General features: G+C 42.0%; 1 protein-coding gene and 1 long non-coding RNA gene across 4 annotated transcripts in view; one reads left to right on the top strand and one right to left on the bottom strand.

Moving 5' to 3' along the window:
- The window catches only part of grik2 (glutamate receptor, ionotropic, kainate 2), a 607,548-nt gene that overhangs the window by 399,317 nt on the left and 187,899 nt on the right, over nt 1-20,332 (bottom strand). For both annotated transcript variants that reach the window (XM_061914965.1, XM_061914966.1), the window contains exons 3-4: nt 5,953-6,120; nt 1,623-1,880 (exon numbers count right to left, since the gene is read on the bottom strand). In XM_061914965.1, coding sequence (XP_061770949.1) covers nt 1,623-1,880; nt 5,953-6,120 — 426 coding nt within the window. The remainder of the gene's footprint in view (nt 1-1,622; nt 1,881-5,952; nt 6,121-20,332) is intronic.
- Nucleotides 1-20,332, top strand: part of LOC133561585 (uncharacterized) — a 210,791-nt gene that overhangs the window by 136,704 nt on the left and 53,755 nt on the right. The window lies entirely within an intron of this gene.

Here is a 20,332-nt window from a genome sequence, read left to right as displayed (position 1 = left end):
CAGATGAAGCCATCAGGACCACATCATCTGCAAAAAGCAGAGACCTAATCCTGCGGTCACTAAACCGGAACCCCTCAACGCCTTGACTGCGCCTAGAAATTCTGTCCATAAAGGTTCTGAACAGAATCGGTGACAAAGGACAGCCTTGGCGGAGTCCAACCCTCACTGGAAATGTGTTCGACTTACTGCCGGCAATGCGGACCAAGCTCTGGCACTGATTATGCCACTTATTTCAATCAATCAATCAATCAATGTTTACTTATATAGCCCTAAATCACTAGTGTCTCAAAGGGCTGCACAAACCACTACGACATCCTCGGTAGGCCCACATAAGGGCAAGGAAAACTCACACCCAGTGGGACGTCGGTGACAATGATGACTATGAGAACCTTGGAGAGGACGAAAGCAATGGATGTCGAGCGGGTCTAACATGATACTGTGAAAGTTCAATCCATAATGGATCCAACACAGCAGCGAGAGTCCCGTTCACAGCGGAGCCAGCGGGAAAACATCCCAAGCGGAGGCGGATCAGCAGCGCAGAGATGTCCCCAGCCGATACACAGGCGAGCAGTACATGGCCACCGGATCAGACCGGACCCCCTCCACAAGGGAAACGGCAGATCAACTGGTCTAAAAAGGGAGTCTATTTAAAGGCTCGAGTATACAAATGAGTTTTAAGCTTAGACTCCAATGCTTCTACTGAGGTGGCATCTCGAACTGTTACCGGGAGGGCATTCCAGAGTACTGGAGCCCGAAATGAAAACGCTCTATAGCCCGCAGACTTTTTTTGGGCTTTAGGAATCACTAACAAGCCGGAGTCCTTTGAAGGCAGATTTCTTGCCGGGACATATGGTACAATACAATGGGCAAGATAGGATGGAGCTAGACCGTGTAGTATTTTATACGTAAGTAGTAAAACCTTAAAGTCACATCTTAAGTGCACAGGAAGCCAGTGCAGGTGAGCCAGTACAGGTGTAATGTGATCAAACTTTCTTGTTCTTGTCAAAAGTCTAGCAGCCGCATTTTGTACCAACTGTAATCTTTTAATGCTAGACATGGGGAGATAATACGTTACAGTAGTCGAGACGAGACGTAACAAACGCATGGATAATGATCTCAGCGTCTTTAGTGGACAGAATGGAGCGAATTTTAGCGATATTACGGAGATGAAAGAAGGCCGTTTTAGTAACGCTTTTAATCTGTATATAAATATAATTATCTGAGAGCCATATGTAGTCATCAAAAGAGCCACATCTGGCTCTAGAGCCATTGGTTCCCTACTCCTGCAATAGGAGGTGCTAATGCAAAATTGTAAAAAGAAACAAACCCAAAAGCATGTCTATTGATGTTCTCATTCAGCCAGATCATTGTATTCTAAGGGCATTGGATCGATCGCGACTGGAGTGCTCAGTGTGTCTTAGAAGACATTTTGCTATCCATGCAGGCTTGATCAGTTCCTGCTCATAGACTTTGATTGTTCAGCTCTATTCAGTCGATCTGACATATGAACTCAGCAATCCAGCTGCAATCAATTGAATGTCCTCAGAAACCCCCAAAAGCTCTTTTTTTTTAAAGAAAAAAAAACAAGTTCTTCAACACATAAGCGGAATTAAATGGCTCACCGGTGCTGTCATCATAAACCACTGTGACTGTCTTCCACTTGAAGAAGTGCACCAAGTCCAGGATGGCTCTGCTGAGGGATGAGAAGTCCGGATATAAACTGACGTAGAAGACGTCTCTGTTGTCTGAAACCTGGTGCTTCCACTTGGTCTGGATGTGGGGCACCCCCAGGGCGTTGCAGATGGACTGGACAGCATTGGCCGAAGAACTGTGAGACGGACCAAAGATCGCAGCCACTCCCAGTGAAAGCTGGTCACAGGCTGGAGGGGAACAAACAGTAGTCAGAAAAAACACTAAAAAAATGATGATGGACAATGGGCCTGATTCATTAAAAAGAATTTCCTTAAAGGGGAACATTATCACAATTTCAAAAGGGTTTAAAACAATAAAAATCAATTCCCAGTGGCTTGTTGTATTTTTTGAAATTTTTTTTTCAAAATTTTACCGGTCTCGGAATATCCCTAAATAAAGCTTTAAAGTGCCTTATTTTCGCCATCTTCGAAACCACTATCCATTTCCCTGTGACGACACACAGTGCTGCCAATTTAAACAAACAATGGGAATACCACAGCAAAATATAGTAACATTAGCTCGGATTCAAACTCGGATTTCAGCGACTTAAGCGATTCAACAGATTACGCATGTATTGAAACAGATGGTTGGAGTATGAATGTATTGAAGAAGAAACTGAAGCTATTGATGCTATTCATAGCCATAGCATGGCCGAATAGCTGCGTTAGCATCGCCGGTAAAATGTGCGGACCAAACGATCAGGACTTTCACATCTTGTGACACTGGAGCAACTTAAATCCGCCGATTGGTAAGTGTTTGTTTCGCATTAAATGTGGGTGGAAGGAAACGTAATATAGTTGCAAATGCATCTGCAGGTTATCCATACATCTCTGTGCCATGTCTGTCTTAGCATCCCCGGTAAATAGCATGTTAGCGTCGATTAGCGTAGCATGTTAGCATCGATTAGATGGCAGTCAACATCAAGAAAACTCACCTTTGTGATTTCGTTGACTATCGTTGCAAATGCATCTGCAGGTTATCCATACATCTCTGTGCCATGTCTGCTTTAGCACCGCCGGTGAATAGCATGTTAGCATCAATTAGCGTAGCATGTTAGCATCAATTAGCTGGTGGTCAACATCAACAAAACTCACCTTTGTGATTTCGTTGACTATCGTTGCAAATGCATTTGCAGGTTATCCATACATCTCTGTGCCATGTCTGTCTTAGCATCGCCGGTAAATAGCATGTTAGCGTCGATTAGCGTAGCATGTTAGCATCGATTAGCTGGCAGTCAACATCAACAAAACTCACCTTTGTGATTTCGTTGACTATCGTTGCAAATGCATCTGCAGGTTATCCATACATCTCTGTGCCATGTCTGTCTTAGCATCGCCGGTAAATAGCATGTTAGCGTCGATTAGCGTAGCATGTTAGCATCGATTAGCTGGCAGTCAACATCAACAAAACTCACCTTTGTGATTTCGTTGACTATCGTTGCAAATGCATCTGCAGGTTATCCATACATCTCTGTGCCATGTCTGCTTTAGCACCGCCGGTAAATAGCATGTTAGCGTCAATTAGCGTAGCATGTTAGCATCAATTAGCTGGCAGTCAACATCAACAAAACTCACCTTTGTGATTTCGTTGACTATCGTTGCAAATGCATCTGCAGGTTATCCATACATCTCTGTGCCATGTCTGTCTTAGCATCGCCGGTACAATGTGAAGACACTCTGGTACATTCAATGGGGGTCTGGTGGCAGACACTTTCGCATCTTCGGGCCGGTGGTGCAACTTGAATCCCTCCCTGTTAGTGTTGTTACACCCTCCGACAACACACCGACGAGGCATGATGTCTCCAAGGCTCCAGAAAATAGTCAAAAAAACGGAAAATAACAGAGCTGAGACCCGGTGTTTGTAATGTGTTGAAAATGAAAATGGTGGGTGTGTTACCTCGGTGACGTCACGTTCTGACGTCATCACTACATGAGCGATAAACAGAAAGGCGTTTAATTCGCCAAAATTCACCCATTTAGAGTTCGGAAATCGGTTAAAAGAATAGATGGTCTTTTTTCTGCACCATCAAGGTATATATTGACGCTTACATAGGTCTGCTGATAATGTTCCCCTTTAAACATGTTCTTAGAAAGAGAGGTATGTGTTTTGAATTGTCAGAGTTTCAATACAACATAAACTGTTTTTTACATTGTATGTCTTAGCATGTAGTCATATACACTATACATATATATAGTGGGGCGAAAAAGTATTTAGTCAGCCACCGATTGTGCAAGTTCTCCCACGTTAAAGGGGAACATTATCACCAAACCTATACAAGCGTCAATATATACCTTGATGGTGCAGAAAAAAGACCATGTATTTTTTTTAACCGATTTCCGAACTCTAAATGGGTGAATTTTGGCGAATTAAACGCCTTTCTGTTTATCGCTCTTTTAGCGATGACGTCAGAATGTGACGTCGCCGAGGTAACACAGCCGCCATTTTCATTTTCAACCCATTGTAAACACTGGGTCTCAGCTCTGTTATTTTCCGTTTTTTTGACTATTTTTTGGAACCTTAGAGACATCATGCCTCGTCGGTGTGTTGTCGGAGGGTGTAACAACACTAACAGGGAGGGATTCAAGTTGCACCACTGGCAAGAAATCTTCCGCCAGACCCCCATTGAATGTACCAGAGTGTCTTCACATTTGACCGGCGATGCTAAGACAGACATGGCACAGAGATGTATGGATAACCTGCAGATGCATTTGCAACCATTAAGTCAACAAAAGTTTTGTCGATGTTGTTGACTTATGTGCTAATCAGACATATTTGGTCACGGCATGACACCCAGCTAATCGATGCTAACATGCTACGCTAATCGATGCTAACATGCTATTTACGCTAGCTGTATGTACATTTGAAACTAGATACCCACATTCAATGCGAAACAAACACTTACCAATCGACGGATTTAAGTTGATCCAGTGTCACAAGATGCGAAAGTCCTGATCGTTTGGTCCGCAGATTTTACCGGCGATGCTAATAAGGCAGCCATGCTATGGGCCACTTCATTAGGTACACCCACGCTATGGCCGGATAGCGTCAATAGCTATTCGCTCAATATCTTCAATTTCTTCTTCAATTTCGTTTTCGCTATCTGCCTCCATACTCCGACCATCTGTTTCAATACATGCGTAATCTGTTGAATCGCTTAAGCCGCTGAAATCCGAGTCTGAATCCGAGCTAATGTCGCTATATCTTTCTGTGGTAACCGCCATGTTTGTATTGGCAGAACTGTATGACGTCACATTGCAAATAGCGAAAATCAAGAACTTTAAAGCTTTTTTTAGGGATATTCCGGGAGGTGTAACATTTTGAAAAAAACTTCGAAAAATAAAACAAGCCACTGGGAACTGATTTTTATTGTTTTTAACCCTTTTGAAATTGTGATAATGTTCCCCTTTAAAATGATGACAGAGGTCTGTAATTTTCATCATAGGTACACTTCAACTGTGAGAGACAGAATAAGAAAAAAAAATCTAGGAATTCACATTGTAGGAATTTTAAAGAATTTATTTGTAAATGATGGAGGAAAATAAGTATTTGGTCAACCATTCAAAGCTCTCACTGATGGAAGGAGGTTTTGACTCAAAATCTCACGATACATGGCCCCATTCATTCTTTCCTTAACACGGATCAATCGTCCTGTCCCCTTAGCAGAAAAACAGCCCCAAAGCATGATGTTTCCACCCCCATGCTTCACAGTAGGTATGGTGTTCTTGGGATGCAACTCAGTATACTTCTTCCTCCAAACACCACCAGTTGAGTTTATACCAAAATGGATACATGGATGATACAGCAGAGGATTGGGAGAATGTCATGTGGTCAGATGAAACCAAAATAGAACTTTTTGGTATAAACTCAACTCGTCGTGTTTGGAGGAAGAAGAATACTGAGTTGCATCCCAAGAACACCAGACCTACTGTGAAGCATGGGGGTGGAAACATCATGCTTTGGGGCTGTTTTTCTGCTAAGGGGACAGGACGATTGATCCGTGTTAAGGAAAGAACGAATGGGGCCATGTATCGTGAGATTTTGAGCCCAAACCTCCTTCCATCAGTGAGAGCTTTGAATGGTTGACAAAATAGTTATTTTCCACCAGAATTTACTTTTTTTTTCACATTCTGTCTCTCACAGTTGAAGTGTACCTATGATGAAAATTACAGACCTCTGTCATCATTTTAAGTGGGAGAACTTGCACAATCGTTGGCAGACTAAATACTTGTTTTGCCCCACTGTACATACAAGCACGCTCACCTTTCCGAGAGGCCTCGAAGCTGTCGTAGATGTTTATCCTTTGGATGTCGTACGTAAGAGTGGTGTTTGGCAGTAGAGTTCTGTTCCTGTTGATTGTGTTCAAAGCGAATTTAAAGGCGAGTTCCTCAGCACCCGATGGGCCACTTTCGATGGACTCAAATATCCCTCCTGTCAAACACACAAGCATGTTTTGGTTAGAAATATTTGATACAATGTGGAATGTCGTGGCAGTACGAGTTTACGTAATGGAGTGAATTTTTTTTTTTAAATGTGACGTAAAATACATTGTATGTTAGATCATTGCCTTTTGGTTCTGGACCCACCAGCATGTGACAAAATGTGTAATTTGAGAAGTACATACAAATATGTAGTTTTGATGCCAGCACGGGAATCCAATGTAATCGTAGTACAGTGTGAGAAATAAGTACAGTGGTATCTCAACTTAAGATTGTTGAGATGGAAGAGCAGTCTTTTGGTAATTTATGTTTTCAGTTGCAAACACAATTTGTACTAAAACATAATATGTATATTATGTATGTGTGTGTACATACATTTATACACACTATAGGCCAAAGGTTTGGACACACCTCTTCATTCAAAGTGTTTTCTTTATTTTCGTGGCGATTTACATTGTAGAGCAGGGGTAGGGAACCTATGGCTCGCGAGCCAGATGTGGCTCTTTTGATGACTGCATCTGGTTCTCGGATAAATCTTAGCTGACGTTGCTTAACATGATAAGTAATGAATAATTCCACTTGTAATCACAGTGTTAAAAATAACGTTCAAAATATAAAACGTTCTCATGCATTTTTATTCCATCCATCCGTTTTCCACCGCACCTGTTCAAGAAGTTGCGTAATGGTAAGAAGTTATTTATTTATTATTGGTTAGTGTGGGGCTTGCCCCTCTGGGGGTTCTTTGGACCAGTGGTCCCCAACCACCGGGCTGGCCCGATTGGTACCGGGCCGCAGAATAATTTTTTATTAATTTTTACTAAATAAATAAATATATTTTTTTTAATTCCATCCATCCATCCTTTTTTTACCGCTTATTCCCTTTTGGGGTCGCGGGGGGCGCTGGCGCCTATCTCAACTACAATCGGGCGGAAGGCGGGGTACACCCTGGACAAGTCGCCACCTCATCAATTTTTTTTTTAAAATGAAATCAACATAAAAAACACAATATACACTTACAATTAGTGCACCAACCACAAAAACCTCCCTTTTTCATGACAAAAATGTCCCTTTTTCATGACAAAGAAAAAAAAATAAATAAATAATTAGTTTTGTTTTTATTTTTGTTTTTTTAGGTACTACATTGTTTATCAAAAGCCCAAATGGCCCCATTTATGAAAAAAAAAACAAAAGCGACAACAACAAAAAAAAGGTATTTTGCCACAACACCAAATGATCATGCGTCAAAATGTCTAGTGTAATTTTTCAAATATCAAAATTGAAAACATTCCTTGGTCCACCAGGTAAGACATCACCACTGTGTGTGGCCACAGTGAGGTAATATTATCGACACTTTAATCCAATTACCCTCCTTCTGCAATTAACACATGTTCCCATGAGAAGACCACTCAGTCATTGATCCATTGATTGTCGTTTTGTGTGAGTGATGTCCATTTTACAGGAGAAGCATGCAAAACAAAGTGTTAACTGATTTTTGGAAATACAAACTTCGTTTCCATATGAGTTGGGAAATTGTTAGATGTAAATATAAACAGAATACAATGATTTGCAAATCCTTTTCAACCCATATTCAATGAAATGCACTACAAAGACAAGATATTTGATGTTCAAACTCATATACTTTATTTTTTTGGGCAAAAAATAATCAACTTAGAATTTCATGGCTGCAACACGTGCCAAAGTAGTTGGGAAAGGGCATGTTCACCACTGTGTTACATCACCTTTTCTTTTAACAACACTCAATAAACGTTTGGGAACTGAGGAAACTAATTGTTGAAGCTTTGAAAGTAAAATTATTTCCCATTCTTGTTTTATGTAGAGCTTCAGTCGTTCAACAGTCCGGGGTTTCTGCTGTGGTATTTTACGCTTCATAATGCACCACACATTTTCGATGGGAAACAGGTCTGGACTGCAGGCGGGCCAGGAGGGTACACGCACTCTTTTTTTTTTTTTTTTACAAAGCCATGCTGTTGTAACACTTGTCTTGCTGAAATAAGCAGGGGCGTCCATGATAACGTTGCTTGGATGACAACATATGTTGCTCCAAAACTTGTATGGACCTTTCAGCATTAATGGTGCCTTCACAGATGTGTAAGTTACCCATGCCTTGGGCACTAATACACCCCCATACCATCACAGATGCTGGCTTTTCAACTTTGCGTCTATAACAATCCGAATGGTTATTTTCCTCTTTGGTTTGGAGGAAACCACGTCCTCTGTTTCTAAATATAATTTGAAATGAGGACTCGTCAGACCACAGAACACCTTAACATTTGCATCAGTCCATCTTAGGTGAGCTCGGGCCCAGCCAAGCCGGCGGCATTTCAGCATATTGTTGATAAATGGGTTTGGCTTTGCATAGCAGAGTTTTAACTTGCACTTACAGATGTAGCGACCAACTGTAGTTACTGACAGTGGTTTTATGAAGTGTTCCTGAGCCCATGTGGTGATATCCTTTACACACCGATGTCGGTTTTTGATGCAGTACCGCCTGAGGGATCAAAAGTCCGTAATATCATCGCTTACGTGCAGTGATTTCTCCAGATTCTCTGAACTTTTTGATTTTACGGACCGTAGATGGTAAAATCCCTAAATTTCTTACAATAGCTTGTTGAGAAATGTTGTTCTAAAACTGTTCGACAATTTGCTTACAAATTGGTGACCCTCGCCCCATTCTTGTTTGTGAATTACTTAGCATTTCATGGAAGCTGCTTTTACACCTAATCATAGCACCCACCTGTTCCCAATTAGCCTGCACACCTGTGGGATGTTCCATATAAGTGTTTGATGAGCATTCCTCAACTTTATCAGTATTTATTGCCACCGTTTCCAACTTCTTTGTCACGTGTTGCTGGCGTCAAATTCTAAGGTAATGATTATTTTCAAACAAAACATGTTTTTATCAGTTTGAGCATCAAATATGTTGTCTTTGTAGTGCATTCAACTGAATATGGGTTGAAAATGATTTGCAAATCATTGTATTCCGTTTATATTTACATCTAACACAATTTCCCAACTCTAATGGAAACGGGTTTTGTAAGTGGCCTACTGCTCAATAATCATAATTGAACAGATCATTCAGTAACCACACAATAACTGTTGTTCAGATTAGCGAAATACTCCCATCCATCCATACATTTTTACAGCTTGTCCCTCTAAGGGTCGCGGGGTGTGCTTGAGCCTAACCCAGCTGGACTCGGACGGAAGGTAATTCACCAACACAGACATAAAACATGCACAACCCACACAGAAAGACCCCGTGCCCGGTAATAGAACCCAAGACCTTCTCGTTGTGGGGCACGAGCGCAATCCCCACTGCGTCACCGTGCTGTTCAGGTAATTACTCATGTCGGCTTTAACATTGGACTGCTGTTTTGCCTCCGAGGAGACGATACTGCGCCTGGATAGACCGAGCGCTTGAACGAGCCGTGCTTTGGAATTATGCTCGGTTAGATTAAGAGGTCTTCATAACAGTTCAGTCGTGCCACAAATCACACCAATAACCATTACACTGAATCAACACCTCCCTCAAACAGGTCCAATAAAAACTAAAACCACTCCTTATGAAAGGAGGAATTATTGCAGGGTTAATGAACAATCCGTGGCATGTGTCGGAGTAATAAATTGGTAAACAAAGGGCATATAACGGATGGAGGCACAATGACATCAATCATACGCAAGTAAGAAGAGTTCAAATTGACAGGATTCATCGTATTCCGTGTCCAGAGGTGGGTAGTAATGCCGTCTACTTGAGTAACTTTTGGGATAAATTGTACTTCTAAGAGTAGTTTTAATGCAACATACTTTTACTTTTACTTGAGTATATTTATAGAGGAGAAACGCTACTTTTACTCCGCTCCATTTATCTACATTCAATTCGCTACTCGCTACTGATTTTTATCGATCTGTTAAAGCACGCTTTGTTTGTTTTGTTTTGTCAGACAGACCTTCAAAGTAGGATCCATCACGCAGTCAAATGCAGTCACTGGTGACGTTTGACTCCGTTTCACCAATCAAATGCAGTCATTGGTGACGTTTGACTCCGTTTCACCAATCAAATGCAGACACTGGTGACGTTTGACTCCGTTTCACCAATCAAATGCAGTCATTGGTGACGTTTGACTCCGTTTCACCAATCAAATGCAGTCACTGGTGACGTTTGACTCTGTTTCACCAATCAAATGCAGTCACTGGTGACGTTTGACTCCGTTTCACCAATCAAATGCAGTCACTGTTGACGTTTGACTCCGTTTCACCAATCAAATGCAGACACTGGTGACGTTTGACTCCGTGTCACCAATCAAATGCAGTCACTGGTGACGTTTGACTCCGTTTCACCAATCAAATACAGTCACTGGTGATGTTTGACTCCGTTTCACCAATCAAATGCAGTCACTGGTTACGTTTGACTCCGTTTCACCGATCAAATGCAGTCAATGTTGACGTTTGACTCCGTTTCACCGATCAAATGCAGTCAGTGGTGACGTTTGACTCTGTTTCACTGATCAAATGCAGTCACTGGTGAGGTTTGACTCCGTTTCACCGATCAAATGCAGTCACTGTTGACGTTTGACTCCGTTTCACCAATCAAATGCAGTCACTGGTGACGTTTGACTCCGTTTCACCGATCAAATGCAGTCAATGTTGACGTTTGACTCCGTTTCACCGATCAAATGCAGTCACTGGTGACGTTTGACTCCGTTTCACCAACCAAATGCAGTCATTGGTGACGTTTAACTCCGTTTCACCAATCAAATGCAGTCACTGGTGACGTTTGACTCCGTTTCACCAATCAAATGCAGTCACTGGTGACGTTTGACTCCGTTTCACCAATCAAATGCAGTCACTGGTGACGTTTGACTCTGTTTCACTAATCAAATGCAGTCACTGTTGACGTTTGACTCCGTTTCACCAATCAAATGCAGTCACTTTTGACGTTTGACTCCGTTTCACCAATCAAATGCAGTCACTTTTGACGTTTGACTCCATTTCACCAATCAAATGCAGTCACTGTTGACCTTTGACTCCATTTCACCAATCAAATGCAGTCACTGTTGACGTTTGACTCAGTTTCACCAATCAAATGCAGTCACTGGTGACGTTTGACTCCTTTTCACCAATCAAATGCAGACACTGGTGACGTTTGACTCCGTGTCACCAATCAAATGCAGTCACTGGTGACGTTTGACTCCGTTTCACCAATCAAATACAGTCACTGGTGATGTTTGACTCCGTTTCACCAATCAAATGCAGTCACTGGTGACGTTTGACTCCGTTTCACCGATCAAATGCAGTCAATGTTGACGTTTGACTCCGTTTCACCGATCAAATGCAGTCACTGGTGACGTTTGACTCCGTTTCACCAATCAAATGCAGTCACTGTTGACGTTTGACTCCGTTTCACCAATCAAATGCAGTCATTGGTGACGTTTGACTCCGTTTCACCAATCAAATGCAGTCACTGGTGACGTTTGACTCCGTTTCACCAATCAAATGCAGTCACTGGTGACGTTTGACTCCGTTTCACCGATCAAATGCAGTCAATGTTGACGTTTGACTCCGTTTCACCAATCAAATGCAGTCACTGGTGACGTTTGACTCTGTTTCACCGATCAAATGCAGTCACTGATGTTTGACTCCGTTTCACCAATCAAATGCAGTCACTGGTGACGTTTGACTCCGTTTCACCAATCAAATGCAGTCACTGGTGACGTTTGACTCGGTTTCACCGATCAAATGCAGTCAATGTTGACGTTTGACTCCGTTTCACCAATCAAATGCAGTCACTGGTGACGTTTGACTCCGTTTCACCAATCAAATGCAGTCACTGATGTTTGACTCCGTTTCACCAATCAAATGCAGTCACTGTTGACGTTTGACTCCGTTTCACCAATCAAATGCAGTCACTGGTGACGTTTGACTCCGTTTCACCGATCAAATGCAGTCAATGTTGACGTTTGACTCCGTTTCACCAATCAAATGCAGTCATTGGTGACGTTTGACTCTGTTTCACTAATCAAATGCAGTCACTGTTGACGTTTGACTCCGTTTCACCAATCAAATGCAGCCACTGGTGACGTTTGACTACGTTTCACCAATCAAATGCAGTCACTGGTGAGGTTTGACTCCGTTTCACCAATAAAATGCAGTCACTGGTGAGGTTTGACTCCGTTTCACCGATCAAATGCAGTCACTGGTGACGTTTGACTCCGTTTCACTAATCAAACAGAGCCAGGCGGTCACATGATTAACTGCACAATTTTTTTTAAATAAACCTTTATTTATAAATTTCAACATTTACAAACAGTTTAAAATAATAATCAAACTAAGTACAAAACAGTACAAAACAATATAAAAACTGTACAAAACAGCGCCAGGGGGTTGTAAATTCAAATTAACTAAAATAGAATGCAAAAAAAAATATATATATATGTACATACAAAATAAACAAAGTGCAAAGCCATAGGCTCACTCAATCTCAGCAAATAACTTAAATTTGGAACACAGCATCATCGTTTTCACAGCTTTTTGGTTGTTAGAGGTAGTGTTTTATTGTAGAGTAATACAAATATTTTTCAAAGGCACAAAAAACAGGTCGGGTATTGAGAAACTTACATTTATGAATGTAAAACTTAGCCAATAGTATAAATGAAGTTGCAAAGGTAAAATTCATTTTCAAATGTTTTTTCAATACAGTGTAAAACCAAATATATATTATTTAATATATATTATTGTTTTAGTTGCTTAAAAGATATCCCGGGCTCTGAATTTGCTCATTGCTATTTTTATGTTTTTGTGCATTACTTGTTGCCGTCATCATTAAACCAACAGGTTACTCATCAGTTACTCAGTACTTGAGTAGTTTTTTCCCAACATACTTTTTACTTTTACTCAAGTAAATATTTGGGTGACTACTCCTTACTTTTACTTGAGTAATATATCTCTAAAGTAACAGTACTCTTACTTGAGTACAATATCTGGCTACTCTACCCACATCAGTCCATGTAATAATAAAGTGTTAATCATTGTGAACGGGACTCTCGCTGCTGTGTCGGATCCGCTTTGGACTGGACTCTCGCGACTGTGTTGGATCCATTATGGATTGAACTTTCACAGTATCATGTTGGACCCGCTCGACGTCCATTGCTTTCCTCCTCTCCAAAGTTCTCATAGTCATCATTGTCACCGACGTCCCACTGGGTGTGAGTTTTTCCTTGCCCTTATGTGGGCCTACCGAGGATGTCGTAGTGGTTTGTGCAGCCCTTTGAGACACTAGTGATTTAGGGCTATATAAGTAAACATTGATTGATTGATTCTTTACTGCGTCTATTACCATGCACCACTGCATCAGCCATACTTAGTTTTAAAAGAAGGCTAAGCCAGAATTACGCTACACTTTTGCAACAACAGGATTCCAACCCTCAGGTCCTCAACCTCCGGTCCTTAGAGACCGAACCGCTTCTGCCAGTCCAAAGGAAAATCACCATAATCTCAAAGTATAAAAAAAATATTCTATTGGACGAGCACGACCGACCTAAAAGTGTTCAAGTCAAATAAACGATGGCTCCAGTGTAAAGTGCGTTTAACTCACGGACCCCCATAGCAACCACAGCCCTCCAGTGAATACTCTTGGCAGGTTTTTTTTTTTTTTTTTAGATCAATGTTCTCCGGCTGGCCTGCGATTCAATCAATCAAGCCCTAAGGGAGCAGTGGAGAGCATCTGTGAGAGATTGAAGTGTTTTGTTTGGGTTAGCCCTATGGCCTGGCCCTACTGACTTGGTGTCAGTCAAGGAGAGCTCAGGCCCTTGCTTTATTTACTTCAACTTACCAACCTTCTACTGTCGGACCTTTTTCCAGCCTTAATGTAATCGGTACACCTCATTGCACGGCAGGTACCGTCCATCACAATCGCCTCCCCTTGAGCACACTCAGGTCTTATCATGGCTTCCTTACGGGCAGAGGTGGGTAGAGTAGCCAGAAATTGTACTCAAGTAAGAGTACTGTTACTTTAGAGATGTATTACTCAAGTAAATGTAAGAAGTAGTCACCCAAATATTTACTTGAGTAAAAGTAAAAAGTATGTTGGGAAAAAACTAGAATAGAATATTTTCGTTCGGGCTCCAGTACTCTGGAATGCCCTCCCGGTAACAGTTCGCGATGCCACCTCAGTAGAAGCATTTAAGTCTCACCTTAAAACTCATTTGTATACTCTAGCCTTTAAATAGACTCCCTTTTTAGACCAGTTGATCTGCCGTTTCTTTTCTTTTTCTTCTATGTCCCACTCTCCCTTGTGGAGGGGGTCCGGTCCGATCCGGTGGCCATGTACTGCTCGCCTGTGTATCGGCTGGGGACATCTCTGCGCTGCTGGTCCGCCTACGCTTGGGATGGTTTCCTGCTGGCTCCGCTGTGAACGGGACTCTCGCTGCTGTGTTGGATCCTCTTTGGACTGGACTCTCGCGACTGTGTTGGATCCATTGTGGATTGAACTTTCACAGTATCATGTTAGACCCGCTCGACGTCCATTGCTTTCCTCCTCTCCAAGGTTCTCATAGTCATCATTGTCACCGACGTCCCACTGGGTGTGAGTTTTCCTTGCCCTTATGTGGGCCTACCGAGGATGTCGTAGTGGTTTGTGCAGCCCTTTGAGACACTAGTGATTTAGGGCTATATAAGTAAACATTGATTGATTGATTGATTGATTCTTTACTGCGTCTATTACCATGCACCACTGCATCAGCCATACTTAGTTTTAAAAGAAGGCTAAGCCAGAATTACGCTACACTTTTGCAACAACAGGATTCCAACCCTCAGGTTCTCAACCTCCGGTCCTTAGAGACCGAACCGCTTCTGCCAGTCCAAAGGAAAATCACCATAATCTCAAAGTATAAAAAAAATATTCTATTGGACGAGCACGACCGACCTAAAAGTGTTCAAGTCAAATAAACGATGGCTCCAGTGTAAAGTGCGTTTAACTCACGGACCCCCATAGCAACCACAGCCCTCCAGTGAATACTCTTGGCAGGCAGCAAATGAATGGACAAAGATAAGACCTGCAAAGATGGGGGTGGAGTGTTCGTTTTTTTTTTTTTTTTTTTTTTTTTTTAGATCAATGTTCTCCGGCTGGCCTGCAATTCAATCAATCAAGCCCCAAGGGAGCAGTGGAGAGCATCTGTGAGGGATTGAAGTGTTTTGTTTGGGTTAGCCCTATGGCCTGGCCCTACTGACTTGGTGTCAGTCAAGGAGAGCTCAGGCCCTTGCTTTATTTACTTCAACTTACCAACCTTCTACTGTCGGACCTTTTTCCAGCCTTAATGTAATCGGTACACCTCATTGCACGGCAGGTAGCGTCCATCACAATCGCCTCCCCTTGAGCACACTCAAGTCTTATCATGGCTTCCTTACAGTCAGAGGTGGGTAGAGTAGCCAGAAATTGTACTCAAGTAAGAGTACTGTTACTTTAGAGATTTATTATTCAAGTAAATGTAAGAAGTAGTCACCCAAATATTTACTTGAGTAAAAGTAAAAAGTATGTTGGGAAAAAAACTACTCAAGTACTGAGTAACTGATGAGTAACCTGTTTGTTTAATGATGACGGCAACAAGTAATGCACAAAAACATAAAAATAGCAATGAGCAAATTCAGAGCCAGGAATATCTCTTAAGCAACTAAAACAATATTATATATTAAATAATAATACATTAAAATAAAATAAAAATAAGGCAAACTGACCCACAATAACTTAACAGCACCATAGGCTCAGTAGGCATTGATTGATTTGATTGAAACTTGTATTAGTAGAGTTCACAGTACAGAACATATTCCCTACAATTGACCACTAAGTGGTAACACCCCAATAAGATTTTCAACGTTTATCAATTACTTAATAAATGACCAAGTCGAGGTGATCTACCTCATATATACATACACACATATCATATACACACATACCTTTATATATACAGTATATAATTTATATTTCAATCAATCAATCAATGTTTACTTATATAGCCCTAAATCACTAGTGTCTCAAAGGGCTGCACAAACCACTACGACATCCTCGGTAGGCCCACATAAGGGCAAGGAAAACTCACACCCAGTGGGACGTCGGTGACAATGATGACTATGAGAACCTTGGAGAGGAGGAAAGCAATGGATGTCGAGCGGGTCTAACATGATGCTGTGAAAGTCCAATCCATAATGGATCCAACACAGTCGCGAGAGTCCAGTCCAAAGCGGATCCAACACAGCAGCGAGAGTCCCGTTCACAGCGGAGCCAGCAGGAAACCATCCCAAGCGGAGGCGGATCAGCAGCGCAGAGATGTCCCCAGCCGATACACAGGCAAGCAGTACATGGCCACCGGATCGGACCGGACCCCCTCCACAAGGGAGAGTGGGACATAGGAGAAAAAGAAAAGAAACGGCAGATCAACTGGTCTAAAAAGGGAGTCTAATTAAAGGCTAGAGTATACAAATGAGTTTTAAGGTGAGACTTAAATGCTTCTACTGAGGTGGCATCTCGAACTGTTACCGGGAGGGCATTCCAGAGTACTGGAGCCCGAACGGAAAACGCTCTATAGCCCGCAGACTTTTTTGGGGCTTTGGGAATCACTAATAAGCCGGAGTCCTTTGAAGGCAGATTTATTGCCGGGACATATGGTGCAATACAATCGGCAAGATAGGATGGAGCTAGACCGTGTAGTATTTTATACGTAAGTAGTAAAACCTTAAAGTCACATCTTAAGTGCACAGGAAGCCAGTGCAGGTGAGCCAGTACAGGTGTAATGTGATCAAACTTTCTTGTTTATTTATTTTGCCGTTTTTGTTCACATGTTAAAGGTGTTTTAATGAATATACATGCATGTTTAACACATAGATTCCTATCTTTAATGAAGACAAAAATATAAGTTGGTGTATTACCTGACAGTAGTGCTGATAACGTGCCGGTTTTCAAATGGAGGAGCAAAAAAGTTCCTCCTTCCTGTCTAATACATCATGAAAGTCGTTGGTTTTTGGCATCTTATTTGTCCAGCTTCCATATTCGTTTTTATACACTTTACAAGAAATACATTGGCGGCAAACTCCGTAGCTTGCTCGCTTGTTTGCGCTGGCTTTCGGAGACTCTTATTTTGTTGGCGCAGGCGCTTTTATTGTGAAGTCAGGAACTGTGCGATCAGTTTTTGGCTTAAGGTTGGAAGTACGGTTGAAATAAAAAGTGTCTTTTTTCCTTTACACTTTTGATTGATTCATTGATAGATTGAAACTTTTATTAGTAGAGTTCACAGTACAGTACATATTCCGTACTGTTGACCACTAAATAGTAACACCCCAATAAGTTTTTCAACATGTCGGGTTCTACGTGTGACGGTCACGTGACCACCTGGCTCTGTTTGATTGGTTCAACGTCACCAGTGACTGCATTTGATTGGTGAAACGCAGGCATGCTTAGTTCCTACTTTGAATGCGTGTCTGACAAAATCAAAACAAACAAAGCGTGCTTTAACAGATCGATAAAACAAAAGTAGCGAGTAGCGACCTGATTGCAGATAAATGGAGCGGAGTAAAAGTAGCGTTTCTTCTCTATAAATATACTCAATTAAAAGTAACAGTATGTTGCATAAAAACTACTCTTTGAAGTACAATTTATCCCAAAAGTTACTCAAGTAGATGTAACGGAGTAAATGTAGCGCCTTACTACCCACCTCTGCTTACGGTGATTTCACCCGTTGACTTCCAAATCCTCTTCTCCCCAAAGTTTGTGCTCCGCAGCTTTAAGATGGTATCCAGTAAATGTAGCAACACTGGCAAGGAGCATCTGCTTTCATTTGTATTCATCTCGTGGGAGGCCCCCTATTTGCATGCCATAATGAGTTTGAGGAATTGAATAAGTATCACTTAGATGATATGCACTGTAATTGTGAAGCTGTGCCTTTGCTCTCACCTGGGATGCATTGTTTGCCTACAGAGCATCTTCCTTTTCCAAATAAAACACATCCAGTTCTTAAAAATCACTGACTAATCAGAAATCCAAGATTGTGACTGTTTCTTTCAATCAATCAATCAATCAATCAATCAATGTTTATTTATATAGCCCCAAATCACAAATGTCTCAAAGGACTGCACAAATCATTACGACTACAACATCCTCGGAAGAACCCACAAAAGGGCAAGGAAAACTCACACCCAGTGGGCAGGGAGAATTCACATCCAGTGGGACGCCAGTGACAATGCTGACTATGAGAAACCTTGGAGAGGACCTCAGATGTGGGCAACCCCCCCCCTCTAGGGGACCGAAAGCAATGGATGTCGAGCGGGTCTAACATGATAGTGTGAAAGTTCAATCAATCAATGTTTACTTATATAGCCCTAAATCACTAGTGTCTCAAAGGGCTGCACAAACCACTACGACATCCTCAGTAGGCCCACATAAGGGCAAGGAAAACTCACACCCAGTGGGACGTCGGTGACAATGATGACTATGAGAACCTTGGAGAGGAGGAAAGCAATGGATGTCGAGCGGGTCTAACATGATACTGTGAAAGTTCGTAAGCACCTCAAACGATGTATATTTATTATTTATGTTAGGACTAAGGTTAAAGTTTTCGTTGTATATTAGTGCGACCCCCCCACCCCTTTTAAGGGGACGGGCAATATGCGCAAGTGTAAAGTTAGGAGGACATGCCTCATTTAGCGCAAAAAAGTCGTTTGGTTTAAGCCAGGTTTTGCTGAGACCGATGACGTTAAGATTGTTGTCTCTGATAATATCATTAACTAACAACGTTTTAGGAGACAATGATCTTATGTTTAAAAAACCTATATTAACCAATCCATAGTGGCTCCAACACAGCCGCGAGAGTTCAGTTCAAGCGGATCCAAGACAGCAGCGAGAGTCCCGTCCACAGGAAACCATCTCAAGCGGATCAGCAGCGTAGAGATGTCCCCGACCGATACAGGCGAGCGGTCCATCCTGGGTCTCGACTCTGGACAGCCAGTACTTCATCCATGGTCATCGGACCGGACCCCCTCCATAAGGGAGGGGGGGGACATAGGAGAAAGAAAAGAAGCGGCAGATCAACTGGTCTAAAAAGGAGGTCTATTTAAAGGCTAGAGTATACAGATGAGTTTTAAGGTGAGACTTAAATGCTTCTACTGAAGCATTATAACTGTAGAATGATCGGGGGCGAGTTTTTGGTTTCTTTGAAGTCCTGATCAAATTGTTGGCCTGTGATTACGATCCGATGTTTTGGCCTCAGATCCGATCTGATTTCGAGTCCCGATCCGATTCTTTGACAAATGTGTGGTAAACTGAAGTTTCATGATCTTGGTTGAATATCGATTTGCACATCAGATTGATTCTCTCTCTCATCCTCAGTCCGGAGTCCAGCTGACGCTGGTCAATCCAACACACCTGAGGTTGATTAGAGTGCCTTAATTAACTGGGTGCTTACGTTTGTGGTTACTGCAGGACTGTCCTTCTCGTTTCACTTGCTAAACCCTCGTGTTTTGCTCGTGCATCTTACAGGTTTGCCTGTTGCTCCGACTAGCGTTTTCAGTTTACAATTTTGTGTTTCTGTTTTACTTCATTCTTGAAGTATGTTTCCTAGCCTCTTCTAGAGATTTAGTTTAGTACTTTACTATTTTTATTTTTTTTTATCTTATCTGTCAGTATTATTCCTAGTCTTTACTAGCGCTTTTGGTTTAGTTTTTGTATTTATCTAAGTAGTTTTGATGGTGTGTTTCTTTGCTCCACCATCGGTTTATGTTTTTTTGTGGCTACATCCTCCTTCCGCCCAGAATAAAGGAAGAACTTTTTGTCTACAAACAATCCGTCCCTGCATCCTTGGGTTCCATCTAATTCTGCGCCTAACACAATGATTAATGTGGGATCTGAGGTGAGGATGTCATTGTGGCTTGTGCAGCCCTTTGAGACACTCGTGATTTAGGACTATATAAATAAACTCATACTTGCCAACCCTCCTGGATTTTCCGGAAGACTCCTGAAATTCAGCGCCTCTCCCGAAAACCTCCCCAAATTCGGGCGGAGCTGAAGGCCACGCCCCCTCCAGCTTCATGCGGACCTGAGTGACCTGTCGAAAGCCTGTTTCCACGTCCGCTTTCCCACAATATAAACAGCGTGCCAGGCGTGCCTGCCCATTGACATTATAACTGTAGAATGATCGGGGGCGAGT

The sequence above is a fragment of the Nerophis ophidion genome, linkage group LG11 (genome assembly GCF_033978795.1).
Source record: "Nerophis ophidion isolate RoL-2023_Sa linkage group LG11, RoL_Noph_v1.0, whole genome shotgun sequence".
NCBI classification, from domain to species: Eukaryota; Metazoa; Chordata; class Actinopteri; order Syngnathiformes; family Syngnathidae; genus Nerophis; species Nerophis ophidion.
Note: the sequence above shows the minus strand (reverse complement) of the source record. Positions and strands in the feature narration are given on the sequence as shown.